The 20,296-nt window shown below is 56.1% G+C and overlaps 1 protein-coding gene across 3 annotated transcripts in view; it reads right to left on the bottom strand.

Annotated features, from left to right (window-relative positions):
- Positions 1 to 503: 503 nt before the first annotated feature.
- SLC1A7 (solute carrier family 1 member 7) overlaps positions 504 to 20,296 on the bottom strand; it is a 41,276-nt gene continuing 21,483 nt past the window's right edge. Inside the window, exons 3-11 of one of the 3 annotated variants that reach the window (XM_008139293.3) lie at positions 19,550 to 19,765; positions 11,588 to 11,630; positions 9,755 to 9,977; positions 4,912 to 5,011; positions 3,969 to 4,202; positions 2,719 to 2,913; positions 1,856 to 1,990; positions 1,338 to 1,440; positions 504 to 722 (exon numbers count right to left, since the gene is read on the bottom strand). In XM_008139293.3, the coding sequence (XP_008137515.2) occupies positions 504 to 722; positions 1,338 to 1,440; positions 1,856 to 1,990; positions 2,719 to 2,913; positions 3,969 to 4,202; positions 4,912 to 5,011; positions 9,755 to 9,977; positions 11,588 to 11,630; positions 19,550 to 19,765 (1,468 nt within the window). Of the gene's footprint in view, positions 742 to 1,337; positions 1,441 to 1,855; positions 1,991 to 2,718; positions 2,914 to 3,968; positions 4,203 to 4,911; positions 5,012 to 9,754; positions 9,978 to 11,587; positions 11,631 to 14,424; positions 14,471 to 19,549; positions 19,766 to 20,296 lie in introns of those variants that run through there. The other 2 variants (XM_008139295.3, XM_054721288.1) reach the window with 2 other exon arrangements.

Raw genomic sequence — 20,296 nt, 5'->3', positions numbered from 1 at the left:
CGGGACACCGGGGCAGACCCAGGGCACTATTGTTACGTCTTCCTAAATTGAAAGCAGTGGTGGCTGCGGGGCTCTGAGACAGGGCAGGGCCTAGAGCCTCTCCTGGCATCTGGGCCTGCAGGTGCCCCTGCCCCCAGGAGGGCGTGGCCGGGGCTTGAAAGACTTGCGTTGGAGTCCTAGCCCTGACTGGCTCTGAGACCTGGGATGACTGTGTTCAGCCTTAACCCTGTCACCCAGAGAAGATGGACCATCGCCCCTGCCTGCTGTCCTCACGGGCCAACGGGATGGAACGTCCCAGCCAGGGCTGGGCTACGCCGGCCCGCCACTCCCCAGCTGGGTTTCCCTCCGAGACTCCGTTTTTGGTCAAGTGGGGCTCATTCCGAGCCCTCAGGGCGGGAAGAGTGTGTGAGGCTGGCCCCCGTCTGCTCCGAGAGCAGTAGGTTAGAATCCTTCCCTTTGCTCCACCCCTGGAGGCCTCCCCTGGCCCCTGCGGCTCTGCAGGCTCAGACGTTGGTCTCGAGCTCGCCGATTTCTATGGTGCAGTGGTCCAGGCTGGCGGCAGCCGGCTCCTCATCCTGCTCCACCTGGACGGGGACATGGTGGGGACAGGTGGGGCCCAGGGTCAGCTCGGAGGCCTCCGCCACGCTTTTCACACAGCCGTTCTTCTGGGTCGCCATGATCTCCTGCAGGCTCACCGGCTTGGTCTCGCAGGGCGGCAGTTTCTGAGGAGGGGAGACAGGCCTCGGTAGCAGGTGGAGGGGCTGAGGGTAGACACTAGGGAGGACCGAACAAGCGAGGGCTGGGAACCACACGGTCGGTTTTCCTGCGGATGTGCTGTGGGACCTCGGCAGGTCACAGGGCCCCTCCCGGCTGCCCTGCCACCGCCTGCGGGGGTCGTGGTAGAGGAGGGGACCTGACCCACAGGGTCCGAGAGGGAGCCGGGCCCCTGCCTGGGCCTCAGCGTCCTCCTGGGGGGGTGGGCCGCCTGCTGCTCGTGGTCACTGAAGGAGCCCTAAGACCGTGAAGCCCGTGCATTTGTGCAAACGTCCGCATTGCTGTGGGCAGCGCCACCCACACTAGGGCACAGCTCCCCGAGGGCAGGGCTCTGTCTGCCTTCGTTCCTGTGTCTAGAGCAGGGCCAGCCGTGGTGGGTGCTCAACAACTAGCTGGGAGAGGAGTTGGTCACCCCGGTACCAGATGAGACATTGAGGCAGGGAGGCTGCAGGGATTGGCTGATGGGTCCCCAGCTGGTGAGTGGAAGATTGGTGCCCATCCCGCCTGGGCTGCACCCTCCAGGGCCTTTGGGTGGCCAGGCTGGGGGGAGGCACTGCTCTCACCTCGGTGTCCGTGTCCTGAGCAAAGTCCTTCCGGCAGATGTGGGCCATGATCCCCGCGGCCAGCGCGTCACCCAGCACGTTAATCATGGTGCGGAAGCGGTCCCTGGTGGGTGGCGAGAGGCGGGTGCTTGTAAGGGGAGCCGGGAGAGGGCGGCGCCCAGCCCAGCAGCCCCTGTGGACACCAGCTGCCAGGGCAGAGCCCACAGAGAGGCGCTTTCCTCGTCCTCTCAAGCCCACCACTCCCTCAGGATGAGGAGGAGGGTTGATGCAGGGCGGGCTTCGCGGGCGTGTGACCGGCCAGTCGCTCAGGGCCCGTGCTAAGAAGGGCCCAGGCTTGGTTTCACGGTTTGCTCTCACCCTCTTGAAATCCCTTATAACTTGTACACAAGGGACCCCACATTTTCGTTTTTGAAAACTGGGCTCTACTAATTAGGCAGCTAGGCCAGAGCCATTGACGCTGTAGGGCACTTTCCCTGCTACCCCTGGGGGGTGGGGGCGGAGGGGTGAACCCCACTCACAGAGCCCAGTCGATGGCAATGATGAGGGTGATGTCGTCAGTGGGCAGGCCCACGGAGGTGAGCACGATGACCATGGTGACGAGCCCGGCCTGGGGGATGCCCGCTGCCCCGATGCTGGCTGCGGTGGCTGTGATGCTGCAGAGGGAAGGGGTGGGGAGGGGAGGAGGAGAGAGAAGCAGGAGGGCAGGCTGCCTTGTTGGGACCCTCGCTCCAAAGAGGTGGCCAGAATGCCAGCGCCTCTGGGGCCAGCCAAACGGGGCAGGAGTCGTTAGGAAGTCCACATCAAGGAGTTCTTGGGGGGACATGTTCCTGCTTGAGGCCCTTTAGCCCCATGGGATCCTCACCTGACCTCAGCAGGACCCCCTGAGGAATTTGTGGGAAACCCTGTGCCTGGAGCCGTTGCCAGGAAGGTTTCCAGGAAGCCGCCCAGAGATTCTGATTGTCCACCTGCGCAGCTCTGCCCAGCCTCCCTCCAGGGCCGGGTTCCCAGGGTCAGGCTGGCGTGTGAGGCCCCCTCCGCCTCTGCCCCTCACCTCAGCACCTTTCCCTCGGCTCCAGCCGCACCAGCAGCCCCTCCAGTGTCCCACCCCGGCCTCTGCCCTGCTCTGCCCTGCGTGTCCAGAATGCCCTCCTCTGGGTCTCAGCTCCCGCCCTGCAGGGCAGCTCTGGGGAGGGAGCCTGGGCCACCAGTCACAGAGATCAGGTCCTGGCCCCACCCCAGCGCCGACGTGCTGTGTGGCCTAAAAGGAGCCCCTCACCTTCTCTGGGCCTCAGAGACCCTATCAGATCGGGGAGCTTGAGCATCCCCCAGGCCCTCCCAGGAGTCACCCTTCCACCCCAATCCCCCCCGGGCTGGGGGGCACCTGATGGTGACGATCTGGCCGAAGTCCAGCTCGTAGTTGTTGACCTGGGCGATGAAGATGGCAGCCACAGCCTCGTAGAGCGCAGTGCCGTCCATGTTGATGGTGGCGCCCACGGGCAGCACAAAGCGGGCGATCCGCCGATCAATGTGGTTGTTCTCCAGCAGGCACTTGAAGGTGATGGGCAGCGTGGCCGAGCTGCAGGCAGAGGGGCCAGTGTCTGCCCTCCATCCTCCTCCAGGGGGGTCAGGGCCGCTGGGCTGCCTCCTGCCGGTGACGGGAAGCTCGCTCCACCCCAGGCAGCCGCCCATCGCAGGGAGAACAGGCTGAAGGGGCCTTGAAAACGGTCCCTGTGGGAGTGCGGGACAGCGGCCGAGCCAGGCCTACCCAGGCCCTGGGCCTCAGAGACGCCCCCATACACACAGGTCAGGAAGGGACTTCCACCAGCAGAATCCTACTAGGCGCCCGGTACCATGCTTCACACACACTCTCTTTTGATCCTCATAGCTTCTGGCGAAGGAGGGGTTTTGAGTCCATTTTACAGATGAAGAAACTGAAGCCCAGAGGGAGGAGGGGCTGACTCGAAGTCACACTGCTGTGCCAAGCGTAGAAGTGGTTAACAGCAGGGCTCTGGGCTGGACTTGGTGGGTCCAGATTCCAGCCTCCTACTGGCCAGTGGTAGCAGGATCCTTAACCTGTGTGTGCCTTGGGTCCCTTGTCCCAGGACGGGAGAGTACCTGGATTCAGCTATTAGGATGATTTAACGAGCAAGCGCTTAGAATGGCGTCCGCCTCATCACCAGTACTCAAGCAATGGTAGCTACCAGTACTGTTACTGTTTTGTTACTAGAGTTCCTGGTAGCAGTGCTGGGGCCAGTACTTGGGTTGGTGTGGCCACAGAGCCCTTCCCATCCCGCAGGTCACTGCCTGGGGACCCCGCTTCCTCTTGCTGGGCCCAAGGTTGTGGCTCTTGTCGGGCAGGTGGCCAAGGGCGGCTACGTGTGGAAGCCAACCCCCATGTGGGTGGAGTGGGGGAGGGGAAGGCGCCAAGAGGTGACAAAGGCTTTCTGCCATTTGGGCAGGTGGGGCCTCAAGCATTACATTTCAAAAAAGGGTCTTGTCACCATAGCTACCCCCAAGTGTGGGGAGCAGGCCTTACTGACACTTCTCTGAGTCTACGGCCATGGACCAATGATGGCTGAACAGGTGGGCAGAGTTGAGCAGCACCCTGCTCGGCCTGCCGCCCAGGGATACCTGGAGGAGGTGGCCAGCGCGATGAGCAGGGCCTGAAGGACCCCGCGGATGAAGACGATGGGGTTCTTCTTGGTGATGAAGAAGTAGAGCAGCGGCAGGATGACCAGGCCGTGGACCACCAGCCCGCACACCACGGTGATGGCGTAGAAGCCCAGCTTTTTCCCCACGGCTGTGGGGTCATCCATCTCCAGGATCTTGCCGGCGATGAGGAACACAATGCCAAAGGGGAAGTACCTGTTGTGAGGGCAGGGCAGCCAGCTCAGTGCCAGGCAGGCGAGGGTCCCAGGCAGCCCTGGCACTGCATCACTGCCTGGCCTGTTCCCCCCGAGCCTGCCAGGGCCCCATGAGGGTGAATGAGACTGGGTGCCAAGGTGCCCAGAACATGGCATTATTGATACCTCCACCCTCAACCAGCCCCACCCTGCACAACCTCTCACACCCCTGCCTTCCTGTCCAGGCCTCTGAGGAGTACGCCTGGCCTCTGCAGGCCCCTGTTTGAACCCAGCAATGCCACTACCTCTGTGCATGAGCTGGGACAGGCCTCTGCACTTCCCCATCTAGACCATTTCTAAGGTCTGAGCTCCGATCCAAGGCGTGGCAGCTGGTTCTCACTTCCAGAGTTCCCTTCCTCCAAAAGCTCAGCTGATGAGCTCCATGTGATGGGGAAACGAGGCCAGGAGAGCAGGCCAGGCTCAGCGCGGGGCTCTCCTGCAGCGGGCCGGACCGGGCCAGAAGTGGCAGGCCCAGGGCTGGAACTAGGCCTGGTCAGGGCTGGGAGCAGGGGAGCACGTGTGACTCTGGAGGCCCCAGGCCAGGGCTCAGCCTCCTGGGCAGCTCACTCCTAGGACAACAATGGATGGGACCACGGGGTCCCTCTGTCTGCCCAGGACAGGAGTGGAAGGGGTGAGGTAGGAGAGGACACCCCCATCCCAGTGAGGCTTACCACACAGCCACTGCCACGATCTTCATGACGCACTCATTGAGGCACTGGCAGAAGCTGACCAGGGGGGCCCCGCTCTCACCCATGCGGCCCAGCATGATGCCTGCGGGGGCAGGGATACACGAGCGGATCACAGGTTGCACAGGCCAAGGCCAAGGCGTGTGTGATGCCTACACGTGCCGACAGGCTGGGGGCAGGCAGGGACAGATTCCCATGCACACATGACTCTCGCCGTTGGCTGACTTCCCAGCAGCCTCCATGCACCCCTCCTTCTCCTTGACCTTCACCCCTGGACCAGGGCAGCAACCTCACAACAGGGCTCTCATTTCTTTCTTCTCTCTAATCCATTTTCTACACAGCAGCAGTGTCATCTTCTTAAGATAAAAATGCTCCCTGCCAAACACTGGCTTCCCTGATGACCTAGACCAGGGGTCCTCAAACTTTTTAAACAGGGGCCCAGTTCACTGTCCCTCAGACCGTTGTAGGGCCGGACTATAGTTTAAAAGAAACTATAAACAAATTCCTATGCACATTGCACATATCTTATTTTGAAGTAAAAAAACAAAACGGCAAAAACACCTGCATGTGTTGCCCTAATCGTTTTGGCTCAGTGGATAGAGCATCGGCCTGCGGACTCAAGGGTCCCAGGTTCGATTCCCGTCAAGGGCATGTACCTTGGTTGTGGGCACATCCCCAGCAGGGAGTGTGCAGGAGGCAGCTGATTGATGTTTCTCTCTCATCGATGTTTCTAACTCTCTATCCCTCTCCCTTCCTCTCTGTAAAAAATCAATAAAGTATATTAAAAAAAACAACAACACCCGCATGTGGCCCGCAGGCTGTAGTTTGAGGACGCCTGACCTAGACCATAACCTAGCTCCCCAGGCTCTGGCTGCATTTGACCTGACCCCTGTCTGACCCAGATCTACACCTCCCACCTCCACCTGGCCCTGCTCGTGCCTTCCTCACTCTGCTCTGGCCCCCTGGCCTTCTTTACATTTCTAGAATCCATCAAGCTCTTCGCTGCCTCAGGGCCTTTGCCATGCAGTTCCGATGCCTGGAACATGCTGCCCAGCTCTCCACATGCCTCGGACACCCATCCCCACTCCCCTTCGAAACTCCCAATTTGTTTTTATCTGTCTCATCTCTTTCTGACCCTTCATATCATTTATCACAACTTCTAACTGTTATTCTCCAGTTGTCCATTGTTTTTTCACTTCCTCCAATAGAAGACTAGCTCCATGAGGGCAAGAACTTTATCTCAGCTGGCACGTGGTAGATGCTCAACAATAACCTTTAATGAATGAATGAAAAGGCTTTTCCCAAAGCCCCTCTGGGGTTCTGGACTCTCCGCTACTTGGGAAGCGTTCATATGTGTCCTAGTCCCCGGGAGAGCGCCATGCAAGTGAGCACAGTCAGGCCACTCTCGCAACAGTGACGAGTGACTGCTCTCCCTTCTGTTGGCACAGAAATGAAGAGCAAAACGCACTCTGTGCTGCCCTCAGGACGTTGTGCTCAGAGAGGCTCATTGACAGACTCAGCCAGGGAGGGGAGGGCAGGGCAGGAAGGTGAACCTGGCCTATGGGACTCCAGAGAGAGCTCTTTCCCTACCCCAGGAAACCCTGAACCCACCCGTCCTCGGACCAGCTACCACTGGGATGAGGTGGGGGCTCTGCTGGCATGGGAGAGGCCCGAGTTGGAGGTAGACACTGGCCTAGCCCCACTCGTCTGGCTTGTGGAAGCCTAAGTGAACTCAGACCCAGGGCCCCTGCTGGCTCTGTCCCTGCCCAAGGCATTCCTGCCCCTCATCAACCTCCTCTTGGGTTTCCCTGGGGTCACCCAAGGGCTCTGGTTGGCTGGGTGTTAGTGTGCATAGGCCCCAGGGTGGGCGTGGGCTTCCTCCAACAGTAAAGGTCAATGAGATCTTAGCATCAGCCGCATCCCAACGCCAGGGAGAAGCTGGCGACGGAGGCTGGGTTGAGGGGACCAAAGAAAGCCCCGTTTGGAGCAGCTGTCTGAGTGTGAGCAGCTGTCTAAGTGTGAGCAGATGTGGGCACACATTGACATGAGCACTACAGATGTGGGCACACATGGGCATGGGTACACACAGTCTTGGGCAGACACTGACTTGGGAACGCATACACACATATACACTTATCCATGGACAATTACACATGGTCAGTAAACACTTTGTGAATTGATTCAAAGGGTCTCAGGGGTTTCTTTTGCTCTGCCAATAGATGTCCTTTTTATATGTTTTCACCCTTGAGGGAGGCAGTACTGAGAGGAGGAAGAATGTTCAGGATTGGGGATTAATTGTCAGATGTTCTAAACACACTTCCAAACACCATCTTGCCACACACTTAGGTTACTAAGGTCCTGGCCCCTCTGCATGCCTGGCATTTTGGCCAAGATGATAAGAGCTCCATTACTTATGATTGCCCATCCATCCACCCATCCATCCATCCATCCATCCATCCATCCATCCATCCATCCACCCACCCATCCACCCATCTATCCAACCATCAATCCATCCATCCATCCACCCACCCATCCACCCACCCATCTATCCAACCATCAATCCATCCATCCATCCATCTATCCATCCACCCACCCACCCACTCATCCATCCAACCATCCATCCATCCATCCATCCATCCATCCATCCATCCATCCATCCATCCATCCATCTATCCATCCATCCATCCACCCACCCACCCATCCAACCATCCATCCATCCATCCATCCATCCATCCATCCATCCATCTATCCATCCATCCATCCATCCACCCACCCACCCATCCAACCATCCATCCACCCACCCATCCACCCATCTATCCAACCATCAATCCATCCATCCATCCACCCACCCATCCACCCATCTATCCAACCATCAATCCATCCATCCATCCATCTATCCATCCACCCACCCACCCACTCATCCACCCATCCAACCATCCATCCATCCATCCATCCATCCATCCATCCATCCACCCACCCATCCACCCATCTATCCAACCATCAATCCATCCATCCATCCACCCACCCATCCACCCATCTATCCAACCATCAATCCATCCATCCATCCATCTATCCATCCACCCACCCACCCACTCATCCACCCATCCAACCATCCATCCATCCATCCATCCATCCATCCACCCACCCATCCATCCACCCATCCATCTCTCCAATAGGTTTTACTGAGCGTGGCTCCTGTGGGTCACTGTGGTGGGCTGTGGGTATAAATGGAGGACAAGCCAGGCCTGTCTCCTCCTGCAAGAAGCTTACAGCGACTGCTGCACAGACATTAAACAATTATACCAGCAGCTACATACCTGCAGTAGGGTCAAAAGCTTAAGGAGTAACCCAGGGCACATGACCGTCTGGGGTGTTGGGAAGACTTTCCTGAGGATGTGAATCTTATAGAGAGACACCCCCTGCCCTTTACTACCACCCTCAAGGATGAGAAAGGTGCAGGGGAGAGGAGGGAGCAGGAGCAGGCAGGCTGAGGAAGTGGGAAGGTTCTCAGGGAGGGGTCTTCCGGCAGCATGGAACAGGGAGTGAGCGGGACCCAGAGGAGTCTGAGGAGCCCGAGGCAGGCTGGGCCAGATAGATCGGTGTTCCCAGGCCTCAGTGTTGGGCCCCTTTCCTGGTGGAGTGGAGAGCCACTGGAGGCCTTAAGCAGGACTTAGTGACCCCGTGAGGAGGGCACACCAGGACAGGGGACTCTAGGCAGCTTTTGCTGAAACCAGGTGAAGGATGATGGTGGCCTTGGGCCAGGGTGATGGCGGTGGGCAGAGGGAAACGAGGGATTGGAGACAGATTTCGGAGGCTGCCTGACGGGCTGTGGGTGTGGGCTGAGGGAGAGGTAGAAAGTGACCCCAGATTTCTTGCTATGAGCAACCAGAAGGATGGGGAGGCTGTTTACCTGGAAAGGAAACCGTGTGGAGAAGTCAGGGAAGCAGCAGAGAACTTCCCAGGCCCTTGGCTGGGGTGATGGGGAAGGTTGATGCCAATTTTAGAATAAGACTCATAATGACCCCTGGCATAGCCTGGAAGGACAAGCTAGATTGTACTGGATGGGTTAGGAGGTGTCGCCCCAAAGGAAAAGGTGTGTGTGTGGTGGGGGTGGGGAGTGTGTTGGGTCACTGCAGGCAGACACACCCCTGGGTTTGTGGGATCTGAAGCTTACAGTTTGGGACCCTCCTTAAGAAAAAGAATATATATATATATATATATATATATATATATATATATATATATATATATTATTTTTTTTTTTAAAGGTACAGACCTCAGAAGGGTCCTGTGCAAGTTAAGCTTCACCAGCTTCAAGATAAGTAGCCTGTGGTTGGGGCCTTGGAGACCCAGAGAAGAGTAGCCAAGGGGAGGGTGTGGTCAGGGAGGCCGACTGTGGGCCCGAGAAAAGGCACAGACATGTCTCAGTGGGGAGGCCGCTCGTGACGGCTGAGAGTTTTTAGACTTTTCCTGTTTTTTTATTGTAACTGCTTCCTCACCTCCCCAGTATTCGCAGACCTCAGTAAAAAGTTCAGGAACAGGAGGGGCCAGAGGCATGGTCTTCTTTGAGGGAGGGCCCACACCCCTGGAGGCAAACTAGTACCGGATGGAGAATTCCTCCTGAGGAACACTGGCTCCACCTGGGGGGAGGACTGGAGCCACTCCACTGGATGGGAAAGGAAGGGACCGCCTGGAAGATGGGAGGTTCTAGGTTACTCAGGGTGCTGGATGCAGTAGGGTAGGTGCAGGGAGGGGTAGGTGCAGGGAGGGGTAGGTGCAGGGAGGGCCCGGCTCCCTGGCACTGCTGGGTGGGGTGGGCAGCACATACCCATGGTGGCAGAGAACATGACGATGCCCAGCACATTCATGCCATCGCTGGTGCCAGGCTCTGACTTGTAGATGACCTCGGGTGGTGGGGTCAGGTCCAGAGCAAAGTGCTGAATGTGAGAGCCATTCTCTTCCTGGACCTCATAGATGAGGATCCGCTGAGAAGGGGCCTCCTCCGATGCCACTTTGGGGGGCTTGACCACGGGCGTGGTCTTGGTGCGATACTGGTGGGCGACACCCCAACCAGGAAGGAGTCAGGGCCAATGTTGTTATTAATATCAACAACAACAACAATAATAATATCTTAGAAGTGCATTTGCATCCACTCATGAACTATTTGGTTGACAATAACCCTGTGAGGTAGGCAGGACAGGGATTATTATCAATATTTTACCAAAAAGAAAACTGATCCCTTCCTTCATCTACACACTCACCAGCCTCACCTCTACTCATCCCTTCTTCCCTTTTCTTCCTTCTAAGCATCGTTACACCCTTCTGGGTCCCCCTCTAACTGTCTGTCATCTCTCTCTTTACCCACCCAGGTAATTCTTCATTCACCCAGCTATCCCTCCAGCCAACCATCATCCACCCACCTAGCAGCCAGCAGCTGTACCTTCCACTGATGGAAACCTGGACCTTCTCTAGGCAAGCCTCACTTTATTGAAGCTTGCTTTATTGCGCTTCACAGATGTTTTGTTGTTGTTACACATTGAAAGCAAGACCCTCCACCAGCAAACAGGTTACTTGTTTTATTGCAATACTTGTTTTATTGTGGCGCTCTGGAACCTGACCTGCAGTAGCTCCAAGGTACGCCTGTGTTTGAAAAGCTCAGCTTGCCCCAAGCCTTCTTGACCAGATGAGGTCCCAGCTGGGAAGAATTGAGCCACTGAACTGCCTACCTTTCCCCCCAGGGAATTCAGGGTGAAAAGCAAGATGCACACTGTATGTGCACTGTGATCCTAATTTTATTTTTAAAAATATATTTATTTAGAGAAAAAAAGACTAGAAGCATACTAACTACTTCCACTATTGCTAGGTGCTGGAACTAGAGATGATTTTTTAATTTTCTGTTTTATATTTTTATTTCTTTTTTTGGGGGGGGTTCTTTCTTTTTTAAAAAATATATATTTTATTGATTTTTTTACAGAAAGGAAGGAAGAGGGATAGAGAGTTAGAAACATCGGTGAGAGAGAAACATCGATCAGCTGCCTCCTACACACTCCCTACTGGGTATGTGCCCGCAACCAATGTACATGCCCTTGACTGGAATGGAACCTGGGACCCTTCAGTCTGCAGGCCGACGCTCTATCCACTGAGCCAAACCGGTTAGGGCTGTTTTATATTTTTTAGTATTAGGGAACATTACTACTGTTCTTATTGGGTGTGTGGGGGGGGTTATTTTAAAAAGAAAGAGAAAAAAGGCTTAGCAGCCAACTGGCCTAGGTTTACCTACAAGGCTCCCCTTCACTAGTGGTATAACCTGGGGCAAACCCTTTAACCCTCTGAGCCTCGGCTTCCTCATCCAGAGAGGGGTGAACCCTCCCTGAGGGCAGGCTATTTTGAGGACCCAGTGAGGACAGTGGAAGCCTGCTGTACACCCAGCGGAGCAGCACTCTCTAAAGCGGGGCTCCACCCTCACAGGTTTCTTCATGCAAAGCTGGAACCCAGAGCAGGGGCATGGCTTCAGGAGGCTCTAAGGATCTGGGCTCGCCCTCCTCCCCTCTAGCATCCTGCCCCCAGGAGATGGGGAGATTTGCTGGTAAACCTGTCACTACCCAGTGGGGCCCAGACTGGCCCTGCCTGCCACCCCTTCGGCCTCTGGGGACCCACTCACCTGTTTGAATGCGGCTTCTACCAGGTTGGCCGGGAACATGTTCCTGGGAAGAGAGTCAGGGATTGAAGAATTCCAGAGCCTGGGACAGGCAGGCCCTTGGGATCATCTGAGCACCTCCCTCATAGTCAAGGCCCTCATGACCCAGCCCACCTCCCCTGCAGGCTCCCCTCCTCCCACGCCCCCATGACCTGGCCCCACCTCCCCTGCAGGCTCACCTCCTCCCACACTGGCCACCCCCAGGAATCAGCCCCAACACAACTGCATCCTCTAAACGCGTGCATCCTTCTCAGCTCCAGTCCTCTGTTCACACTGTTCCTTCTGCCTGAAACGCCCTTACTGCTTCTCTAACTCGAACCCTCCGACCGCTCCAGGTTGACTCTGCGGCCCCCCCCCCGGAGTCACCTGCTCTCTAGCACACAGCGCGGCACTGGCTCACATGTCCACCTCCCCCCAGACTGGCTTCCTTGAAGGTGGCCCTTGGTCGTTCATATCTTATCTGTGGTGCCCAACCCAGGACTGGGCACATAAGTGGGATCATTATTCTTAGTAATATTATTTTCATAAAGCCAGAGGAGGAGAGAGTCTTGTCCTACCAGATATGATAAGAGACTATAAAGCCATAACTGTCAAAATATCGAGAAACTGACACAGCGGTCAATAGAAAAATCGATGTAGCGGAACCTGGGCCATCGAAGCATTTTGTAGTTGACAAAAGTTGCTTCACAAATCAGGGAAGAAAGGGATTCATTATAGAGAGCTGTACCGACACCCAACGAATCAGAAAAATAAAAATCCGATTCTGACTTACACTTTGCAGATGGTTTAAAGAAATCAATAATTTAAAAAATGCAACCGTATCTCAGGATATGGAGGGACTCCACAAAAACAAAGCGAGCAATAAGAATTAACAGATGGTACTACATTATAATTAAGAATGTCATAAGTACAACACGGCATTCCTGGATGGGGTCCTGGGACGGAAGGAAAGGGCATTAGTGAAAAGACCGGTCAGGTCCAAATAAGGTCTGTGATTCAGCTACTCGCTGTACCGATTTAATCCCAGTCGTGACGAATGCGCCAATGATGTGAGTGGCTAACGTCAGGGGAAGCTGGGTGAAGGGCACAGGAAGCTGACGACACACTGGGGGAACCGTGGGACAAAGCGTGATCCGACATCTATAAAGACTTTTTACAAGTCCCGCCCGTCCTTGTCTCTGAGCTCACTGTCTCCTCTCCCCGGAACGCCGGCTCCCTGCAGGGCAGAGGTCAGAGGTCGGTGTCTTATTCATTCCAGGGTCCCCAGATCCTGGGATTCTGCCCGGCAGTGACCGGCACCCAGTAAATATTTGCTGCTGCATAAATAAATGGGCCACAAAAACATTAATCGGCAATTCACTTCGCCAAAGAAGAAACACAAGCAGCTTCAAAAGCTTTTTAACAATGTTCCGCTTCCTTAACAAATTAAAGCTGGTAAAGAGTTTTTAAAGTGACCATAATCAAGGCTGAGAGGTGTGGTGACATGGGCGCCGCCCAGGGTTCTGGCAGCTACCTTGCTGTGAAGCAATTAGCAATCCACACTCAGGGGCCTAACAGCATTACATCTTTGTCTTTATAAGCTGCTTCCGGACCTGTTCTAAACCAGAGAGCCAACGAAGATCCTTGTTCATGTGCCTGCCCTTCCTGGAGCAGGCCGGTGCCTCACACGCCTCACACTCATACTCACTCACACTCACACTCACACAGCCTCCTCCGCCTGGGTCATCTCTCCTACTCAATCTTCTTTTCCTTTTTTTAAATATATTTTTTATTGATTCCAGAGAGGAAGAGAGAGGGAGAGAGAGATAGAAACATCAATGTTGAGCGAGAATCATGGATTGGCTGCCTCTTGCATGCCCCCAACTGAGGATCAAGCCTGCAATTCCCACTCAATCTTCTCAGCAAATCTCTACTCTTCCAAGGCTCAGCTCACACATAAATGGGGTTATAGATGTAAATACGAGTGTGATTATTTCTTAACGTTACACCCCAGCAGCCACTGCTGGAAAGCAGAAACTATCCTTTTTTGTTTCCACTGCTCCTGAAACAGGTTCAGTGTGAGCACACGGCCAGAGGGAAAGGGCTTAGGATGAGCTACCGAGGCAGAAAACTGAGAGGGGATGGGTGGTCGTGGCTCTTCCCTCTGCTTTCAGCTTCGTCACAAGGGAGACAAGAGGCAGAGTCAGGAACTGAGCTCTCAGAAGCTCGAGGGAGGCTTTTTTCCAGTGAGTTATAAGCAGATTTCTGCCACCAGAATGATAGCTGCCTGCAAGGGCTTTTGACAGCAGGCAGACCCGAGCACACGCCGGGCACACAGCCTGCCCGAGCGCCACGGTCCACCAGCCCTGGGTGCTCGCCACCGGATGGAGGATGCCCACTCTGTACTGACCGCTAATAGTCTGAGAGGCTCTCCCGGGTCCAGCTCCAGGAGGCTCCAGTGACTTCTGAGGTGGTTTTCTCAGGTAGCTTAGCGGGAAGGCTGCTTCAGCCTGTGTAGAAACTAAGAACATCCGAAAGATCATAAGGAACCTAATGAAACATGCCTAGCGTGTACGTTTCTTAACAACTTCCTCTAAAATGAGAATCTTTGGTATGTGTGCTGTGGCAGGATGGCTAGTTGCCTAACCAGTCTCCGTCTCTCTCCTTGCTTACTAACAGAAGCCCTGGGGTGCAGTGGGGACCAACGGGGCCCTGCCATCCAGCCCTGTTTCCCAGCCTCTCTTGCTAAAGGCGTGGCCAAGGAGATGTAAGCGGGAGTCACTGGGAGGTGTTTTCTGGAAAACTCTTGGAAAGGTGCCCACTCAGCCAGGACCTTTGGGTCCCTTCCTCCAACTTTCTTCTCTCTGCCTGGGACTTGGACCTAACAGCTGGAGCTTCAGCAGCCCCCTTGGACCAGGAGACACACTGAGGATATAAGGCAAGTGCTGAGCACACAGATGGAGGGAGCACCGCATGAGCGTGAGCTGCCCACCTCTGGACTGCTTATTCGGGAGAAAGTGCAAGCCTTTACCTTACTCAAGCCTCTGCTGCTTTGAGGTTTTCTTAACTAGCAGCCAAAAGCAGTTCCTGACTAATGCATGTGCTCATACTGATTGTCAATGAACGAGTCCTGCAGATTTTAATAAAGAATTGACTTTTAATGATTAAATGGGAAACTGTACGACTTTTGCTTGGCTTTTGAACACCCAGGGGAGCCTTCCTGTCTGTCCCAGGAGGCGCGCTCCTGGAGGCAGTTCCATAAAATGCAGACCTAACGGGCCGGGAGGCGTCAATGGCCACGGCCATCGAGTACACACATACGCTGCCGTGGGCCTGCCGGGCACATCTCTCGGGGCAAGTTCGCCTGTGGGCTCCTCTCCTCACGTACTCTTTAGAAGTTCCCACTGTGTCAGTTTCAAGCTCACCCTAACCCCGTGTCCCCAACCCAGCCCCAACGGCGGGAATTGTTCCTTTCCAAGCACAGCTCCTGGGAGCTCCATCCAACCCCTGAGAGGGTAATGGGGAGACCCAAGTAGAGCCCAATCATTACTTAATCTCTCTGGTGTTTTACTAAGATGGGGGGCGGGACGGGGAGATGCTCTGATTAGTGTACTGCTTGGGCTCCCTCTGGGCGGCCGCCCTGTGAGCAGCGTCCGTCTCCGGAGCCCTGGGAAACGAAGGCATGTCTTGGCGACTCCCCCAGGGACACAGCCTGTTGTGTTCCTCTGGAATCATCTTCGAGAGACAGGCACATACCTTCCCACCCCCGAGGGGTGCCCTGCCCCCACATCTTCTGGACTTTTCATTTGTCACACCTGCCCCCAGTTCCCAGGTCCCTGCCCTGGCCATCGCGTTCTTGTTCAGTTTTCCACACATGGTGGGCGTCTGCTCTGGGCCAGCGCGAGAGCGAGGGGGCCCCTGGGGACCCCCCACCCCCTCGCTGGCGTCCTCACTGCACACACAGCCTCCCCGGACGTCGGGGCTAGAAAGGGTCTGAGAGGGTGGCTGTCTAGTGCGCTCTTCTTGTCTGTCTGTCCTGAGATGGTGATGGCCTGATGCAGGGACTTGTAATTGCCCCACCCCACCCCCAGCTCTCAGGACGCTGTCTTTCCCAGAGCAGGTACTTAATGTAGACGGGCTGACTGGAACGGAATTGACTGCACCCCCTCCCAGGGCATCCCCATGCCTTCAGCCACTTCCTGTCCACTCCACCCTGCTCCAAGCCGTCCTTCCCAAACTTTCCAGCTTCTTGTTTCTAAAGCATAACAGCCAACCCCTCAGCCTAGGGTCAAGGTCTTCAAGGTTGGGCTGCACTGTCCTCCTAACCTCAGCCCCCAGGACCCGCCTCCAGAGGCCTCTGCTCATGCTCTGCAGCCTCCTCAGGGGACCGGAGGCCTTTGTGTTTCCTAACCACAGAACTAGAAGGGAGCTTGAAAACCACCGGGGAAACTGAGGCCCAGAGAGTGGGATACCCTGCCCAGAGCCACACAGTGACTTACTCGCAGAGCATCTCCAAGGCTCCGGCTGCTTGTCCGGGGAAGCACGAATCTCCCCCCCTCCCCGCGCAGCCTCATTCTCTGACTAAGAAACGTGACAACCTCCCAGCTTTGCAGAACGACTTGCCTGGGGGTTGAGAGCGACTGGGGGGGAAGCCTCAAACCAGAGGATCAGTTTTCACCACGTGAAAAAGGAACCGAGAGCAGGAACTGCTCCTGGAACATTTGACCCTGACACGTGCCAATCCAGAGCCCTCAGGCCCTGGGCAGGGGAGGCAGCGGTGGGTGGGCGGGGCTCCCTGAGTATCAACAACTTCTCCCACCATGAGGGAAGGCCGTTTAGAATCACAGAATCCAAGAAATGATGAATCATAGTCACCAAATCTTAGACATAACGGATCTTAGAAATGAAACTTCTCGAAATTCCTCTTTCCTTGGCTCCCAGGACATCTGCTGTCCTGGTTCTCCTCTTGGCCCTCGGCTTGCTCCTGCCGTCAACAATACAGCCTCCAGTGTGGCTGAGGGCCACGGCTCACGCTGGCCTCGGTGCCGTGTGCTCAGCACAGTCCCCCCGGGCCGGTCCCTCTTCTCCCGGGTTCAAACCCCAGCTCCACTGAAGACCCCACACCCGCATATGCATTCAGCAAACACTTGGCTCCTCCTCCCTGCCAGCTGCTGTTCTAGGCTCCAGGACGCTGCAGGAAACAGGCTGTTTAAAGACCTAACCCTCCTGGAGCGTTTTTAAACCCGGGCTGGCCTGCTGGAAGAGCGTGGTTATCTCCGCCAAGATCATCCTAGATCAGCTGCTCCCGGGTTGAGTGACCAGCTGCCTGCAGATACACAACCTTCCAGCTGATGTTTAGACTCAAAGTTGTTTTTTTAAGCCGCTCAGGCTTGGGTTGGTTTGTTACACAGCAATTAATAACTGAGAAAGAGGATGAGGAGGGAAGGAGAAGGAGGGGGAGAGAGGAGGGGGGAGAGGGAGAGAGAGAGAGAGAGAGAGAGAGAGAGAGAATTGTGTGCTGGGCATCTATCCCCATAGTGGAGGAGAGGAATGTCCCTTAGGATCTGAGGAGTGTCGGGCTGGTGCCTGACTCATGCCCAAAGGCCCTGGGAAAGGTCTGCACTTCCAGCAAAGATATGTATGCTTCCCATGGGCCCAATGTGGACCCTGCTGAAGGGACCCTGACTAAGAGGGTCAGAGGTCAAGCCTGAAGAAGGCCTTGTAAGTCGCCAGATGGAGCAGGGATCACCCAAGTCAAGGGAGTAACACGAGAGACACCCTCCCCGCTCTGCGATACAACTTGCCTGTTGTTTTGTGACAGGAGGGGCTCCAAAGAACCCACAAAAGCACCTCTGAAGAAATGCAGCTTGGGAGTGCCTGTCCCAGCTCACTCCACCACCAGTGGAGGAGGACCTTCTAGCCCCCTCTCGCCCCTCTCCACTGCTCCAACCCCAGTGCTAGCAACAGGGGGAGAGGTGGAGCAAGAAAGAGGGACGCCTACTACGATCTTCCAGTTCAGGTTTCCAAGTTTGAATCAGAGGCAAAAGGCTAAGACAAGATTCATTTTAAATTGGATGCGTCAGGAGTTTTAATATTAGACGGGACTGGGTTTCTTATATCTGAGATCGGCGAGAACATGAAAGGGACGAGGAGTCCACAGAGCAAGTTTGATGAGTATCCTGTTGAGCCCAATAAACGCTTCCCCAGGCTCTGTCCCGGCCCTGCTCTCCTCACCCGCACTGAGCCGACCCCTCTGCCATCGGGGTCCACCTAACGCCTCTACCTGCTGGTTTCCCAGCCTCCTCCCACGAGATGCAGCTGCACTAGGCGGCCATCAGCTGGCATCCCCCCAGATGTCCTGCTCTGGCACCGTCCTCTGGCTTGGTGACCACACTGACCAGAACCTTCGGTGCTCAGACCAGAACCTTCATCAGCACCCCGCCTCCTTCACCCTCCCCTCGTCTGCCTGTCTCCTGTGGATTTTACCTCCTGAGCAGCCCTTTGGTCCTCCCTCTCCTCCTGCCCCTCGCCCCCATGCCCATGGCCACCACCCTGGCCCAGTCCCTGCCTCTGTCTTCCTCTCCTACTACGCCCCCCCTCCCACCCCTCAGTCAGGCAGCGAGCCTTCTGAATTGGATCATGCCACTCCTATGTTTAAAAACCACTTTAGGATAAAACACAATTTTGGCCTGGTTCACGGTGCTCTTCATGGTCCGGCCCCACCGACTCCTCCGGCGATTGTTGCCCCACCCCCACCCCCACTTCTCCTGAATGGGCTGTGCCTTCTCCCCAAGACATTCCCTCTCCCCTCAGGACCTGTGCACAGCTGTTGCCTCCCCCGCCTCCCCTGCCCTCCCAGGCATCCTGTCCTTTACAGCAGCAGCTTTGCCTCCTCTGACCCTCTCTTCACCCCCACTGGCTGTGTCTATCCATGGGCTTTTCTCTCCTCCAGAACTAGGCCAGCTCGGAGGGCCCTGGCGCCGGGCAACCTTGGTGAGGGAGCCCGGGTAGAGGGCGTGGCCTGCGGGAGCCTGGGGACGGGAGTCAGATGCGGGTATATTGCAGGGCCTACAGCACTTTTCTGGGAGGAGAAGGCAGGTCCCTGAAACAAACGGTGAGCAGAGCGCAGGCGGGGGCAGGGCAGGGAAAAGGCTCAGGCCTTGGAGTCAGACAGGCCTGGGCTGAATCCTGGCTCCACAACCGCCTGCTGGATAACTCTGAAAAGGTCACATCGTCTCTTTGGGCCTCATTCCCTCTTCTGTAAAAAGGGGACCAAAGCCCTAACCGGTTTGGCTCAGTGGATAGAGCGTCGGCCTGCGGACTCAAGGGTCCCAGGTTCGATTCCGGTCAAGGGCATGTACCTTGGTTGCGGGCACATCCCCAGTAGGAGGTGTGCAGGAGGCAGCTGATGGATGTTTCTCTCTCATCCATGTTTCTCTCTCATCGATGTTTCTCACTCTCTATCCCTCTCCCTTCCTCTCTGTAAAAAAAAATCAATAAAATATAAAAAAACAACCCACCAAATAAAAATGTGGTGGAGGTGGGGTGGGGAGGGGCTACCATGACTGCTGGCCTTTCACCTGAGAAGCTAGGTGTGCACAAGCGAGCCCCGTCAGTCTGCAGACATTCCCCGACACCTGGACTGTGCCCAGCCGTGCCCTGGGGCTGGGCTCCCAGAGGAGCAACACCACCCCGCCCCCCCCTTCCCCGCCCTGGAGGTGCTCTCGGCCTGATGGGGGCAGACAGTGTCGTGTGAGCCCAGAGGGAGCACAGGGGCTGGAGGAGCAAAGGGTGGCCTCTGTGCTGGCCCCTGGTTACCATGAGGAATCAGGAGCAGCCCTGAGCATCCCCTCCCCTGCCCTCTGGCAGATGTGGGCTGGGCCTGTGGAGCCAGCAACCCCAGCCCGGGCATGGCATCCCCAAGCAGGGTGCTGGTGGCAAGGTTACCGGATGAGGTCCAGTAGGGCGTCGGCTGAGCTCATGATGGGCTTCCCACTCTGCTCCGTCACTTCCTTCTGGGCCGCCCCGCCCGGGTGGATGATGGAGACCATGATGATGCCCACGATGACTGCCACGAAGGTGGTCCACAGGTAGTATGCCACAGTGAGGATGCCCAAGCGGCTGGAGGTCTTGGCATCCAGAGAGGCGAGGCCGGATATCAAGCTGGGAGGGCAATGTGGGTCAGGGTCTGTGGGTGGGGCAGGCCCTGAGCGTACCCACCCTTGCCATCCTCCTGGCTCTGCCCAGCACCCTCATGGTGCTCCATGGGATGTATCCTCCATCCCCAGCAATTCAGTTCTCCTGGCTCCTTCCAGCCTCTCCCCTGTTCTGCTCTCTCCCCCAGGTCCAGGGTCAGCAGCCAAGCCCTTTCCCACCTCTGGGCTTTTCCATGTGCTGTTTCCTTTGTTTGATGTCTCTGATCAACCTCCTTCACTACCCACTGGGTAAGACCAGGCGCAGTGTCACCTCTTTGGTCAAATCTTTTTGGACTACCTGGTCTCCCCCAGAGTGAGGAGCCCATTGGGTTCCCAGAGCTCCTGGCCCCTTCTGTCATGACCTGGTTGTCTGTCTCCCTTCTCAGACCGAGGACATGTGAGAAGAGGGACAGATCTGACTCCTCTGTGGAGCTCTTGGTGCTGCCACCAAGTAGGTGGTTACTGCAGGCTTGCCGCATAAACTAATGAATGAGTGAGT

Source organism: Eptesicus fuscus, chromosome 9 (assembly GCF_027574615.1).
Source record: "Eptesicus fuscus isolate TK198812 chromosome 9, DD_ASM_mEF_20220401, whole genome shotgun sequence".
Taxonomy (NCBI): domain Eukaryota; kingdom Metazoa; phylum Chordata; class Mammalia; order Chiroptera; family Vespertilionidae; genus Eptesicus; species Eptesicus fuscus.
The sequence above is the reverse complement of the archived record's forward strand: the minus strand, read 5'-3'. Positions and strand labels throughout refer to the sequence as shown.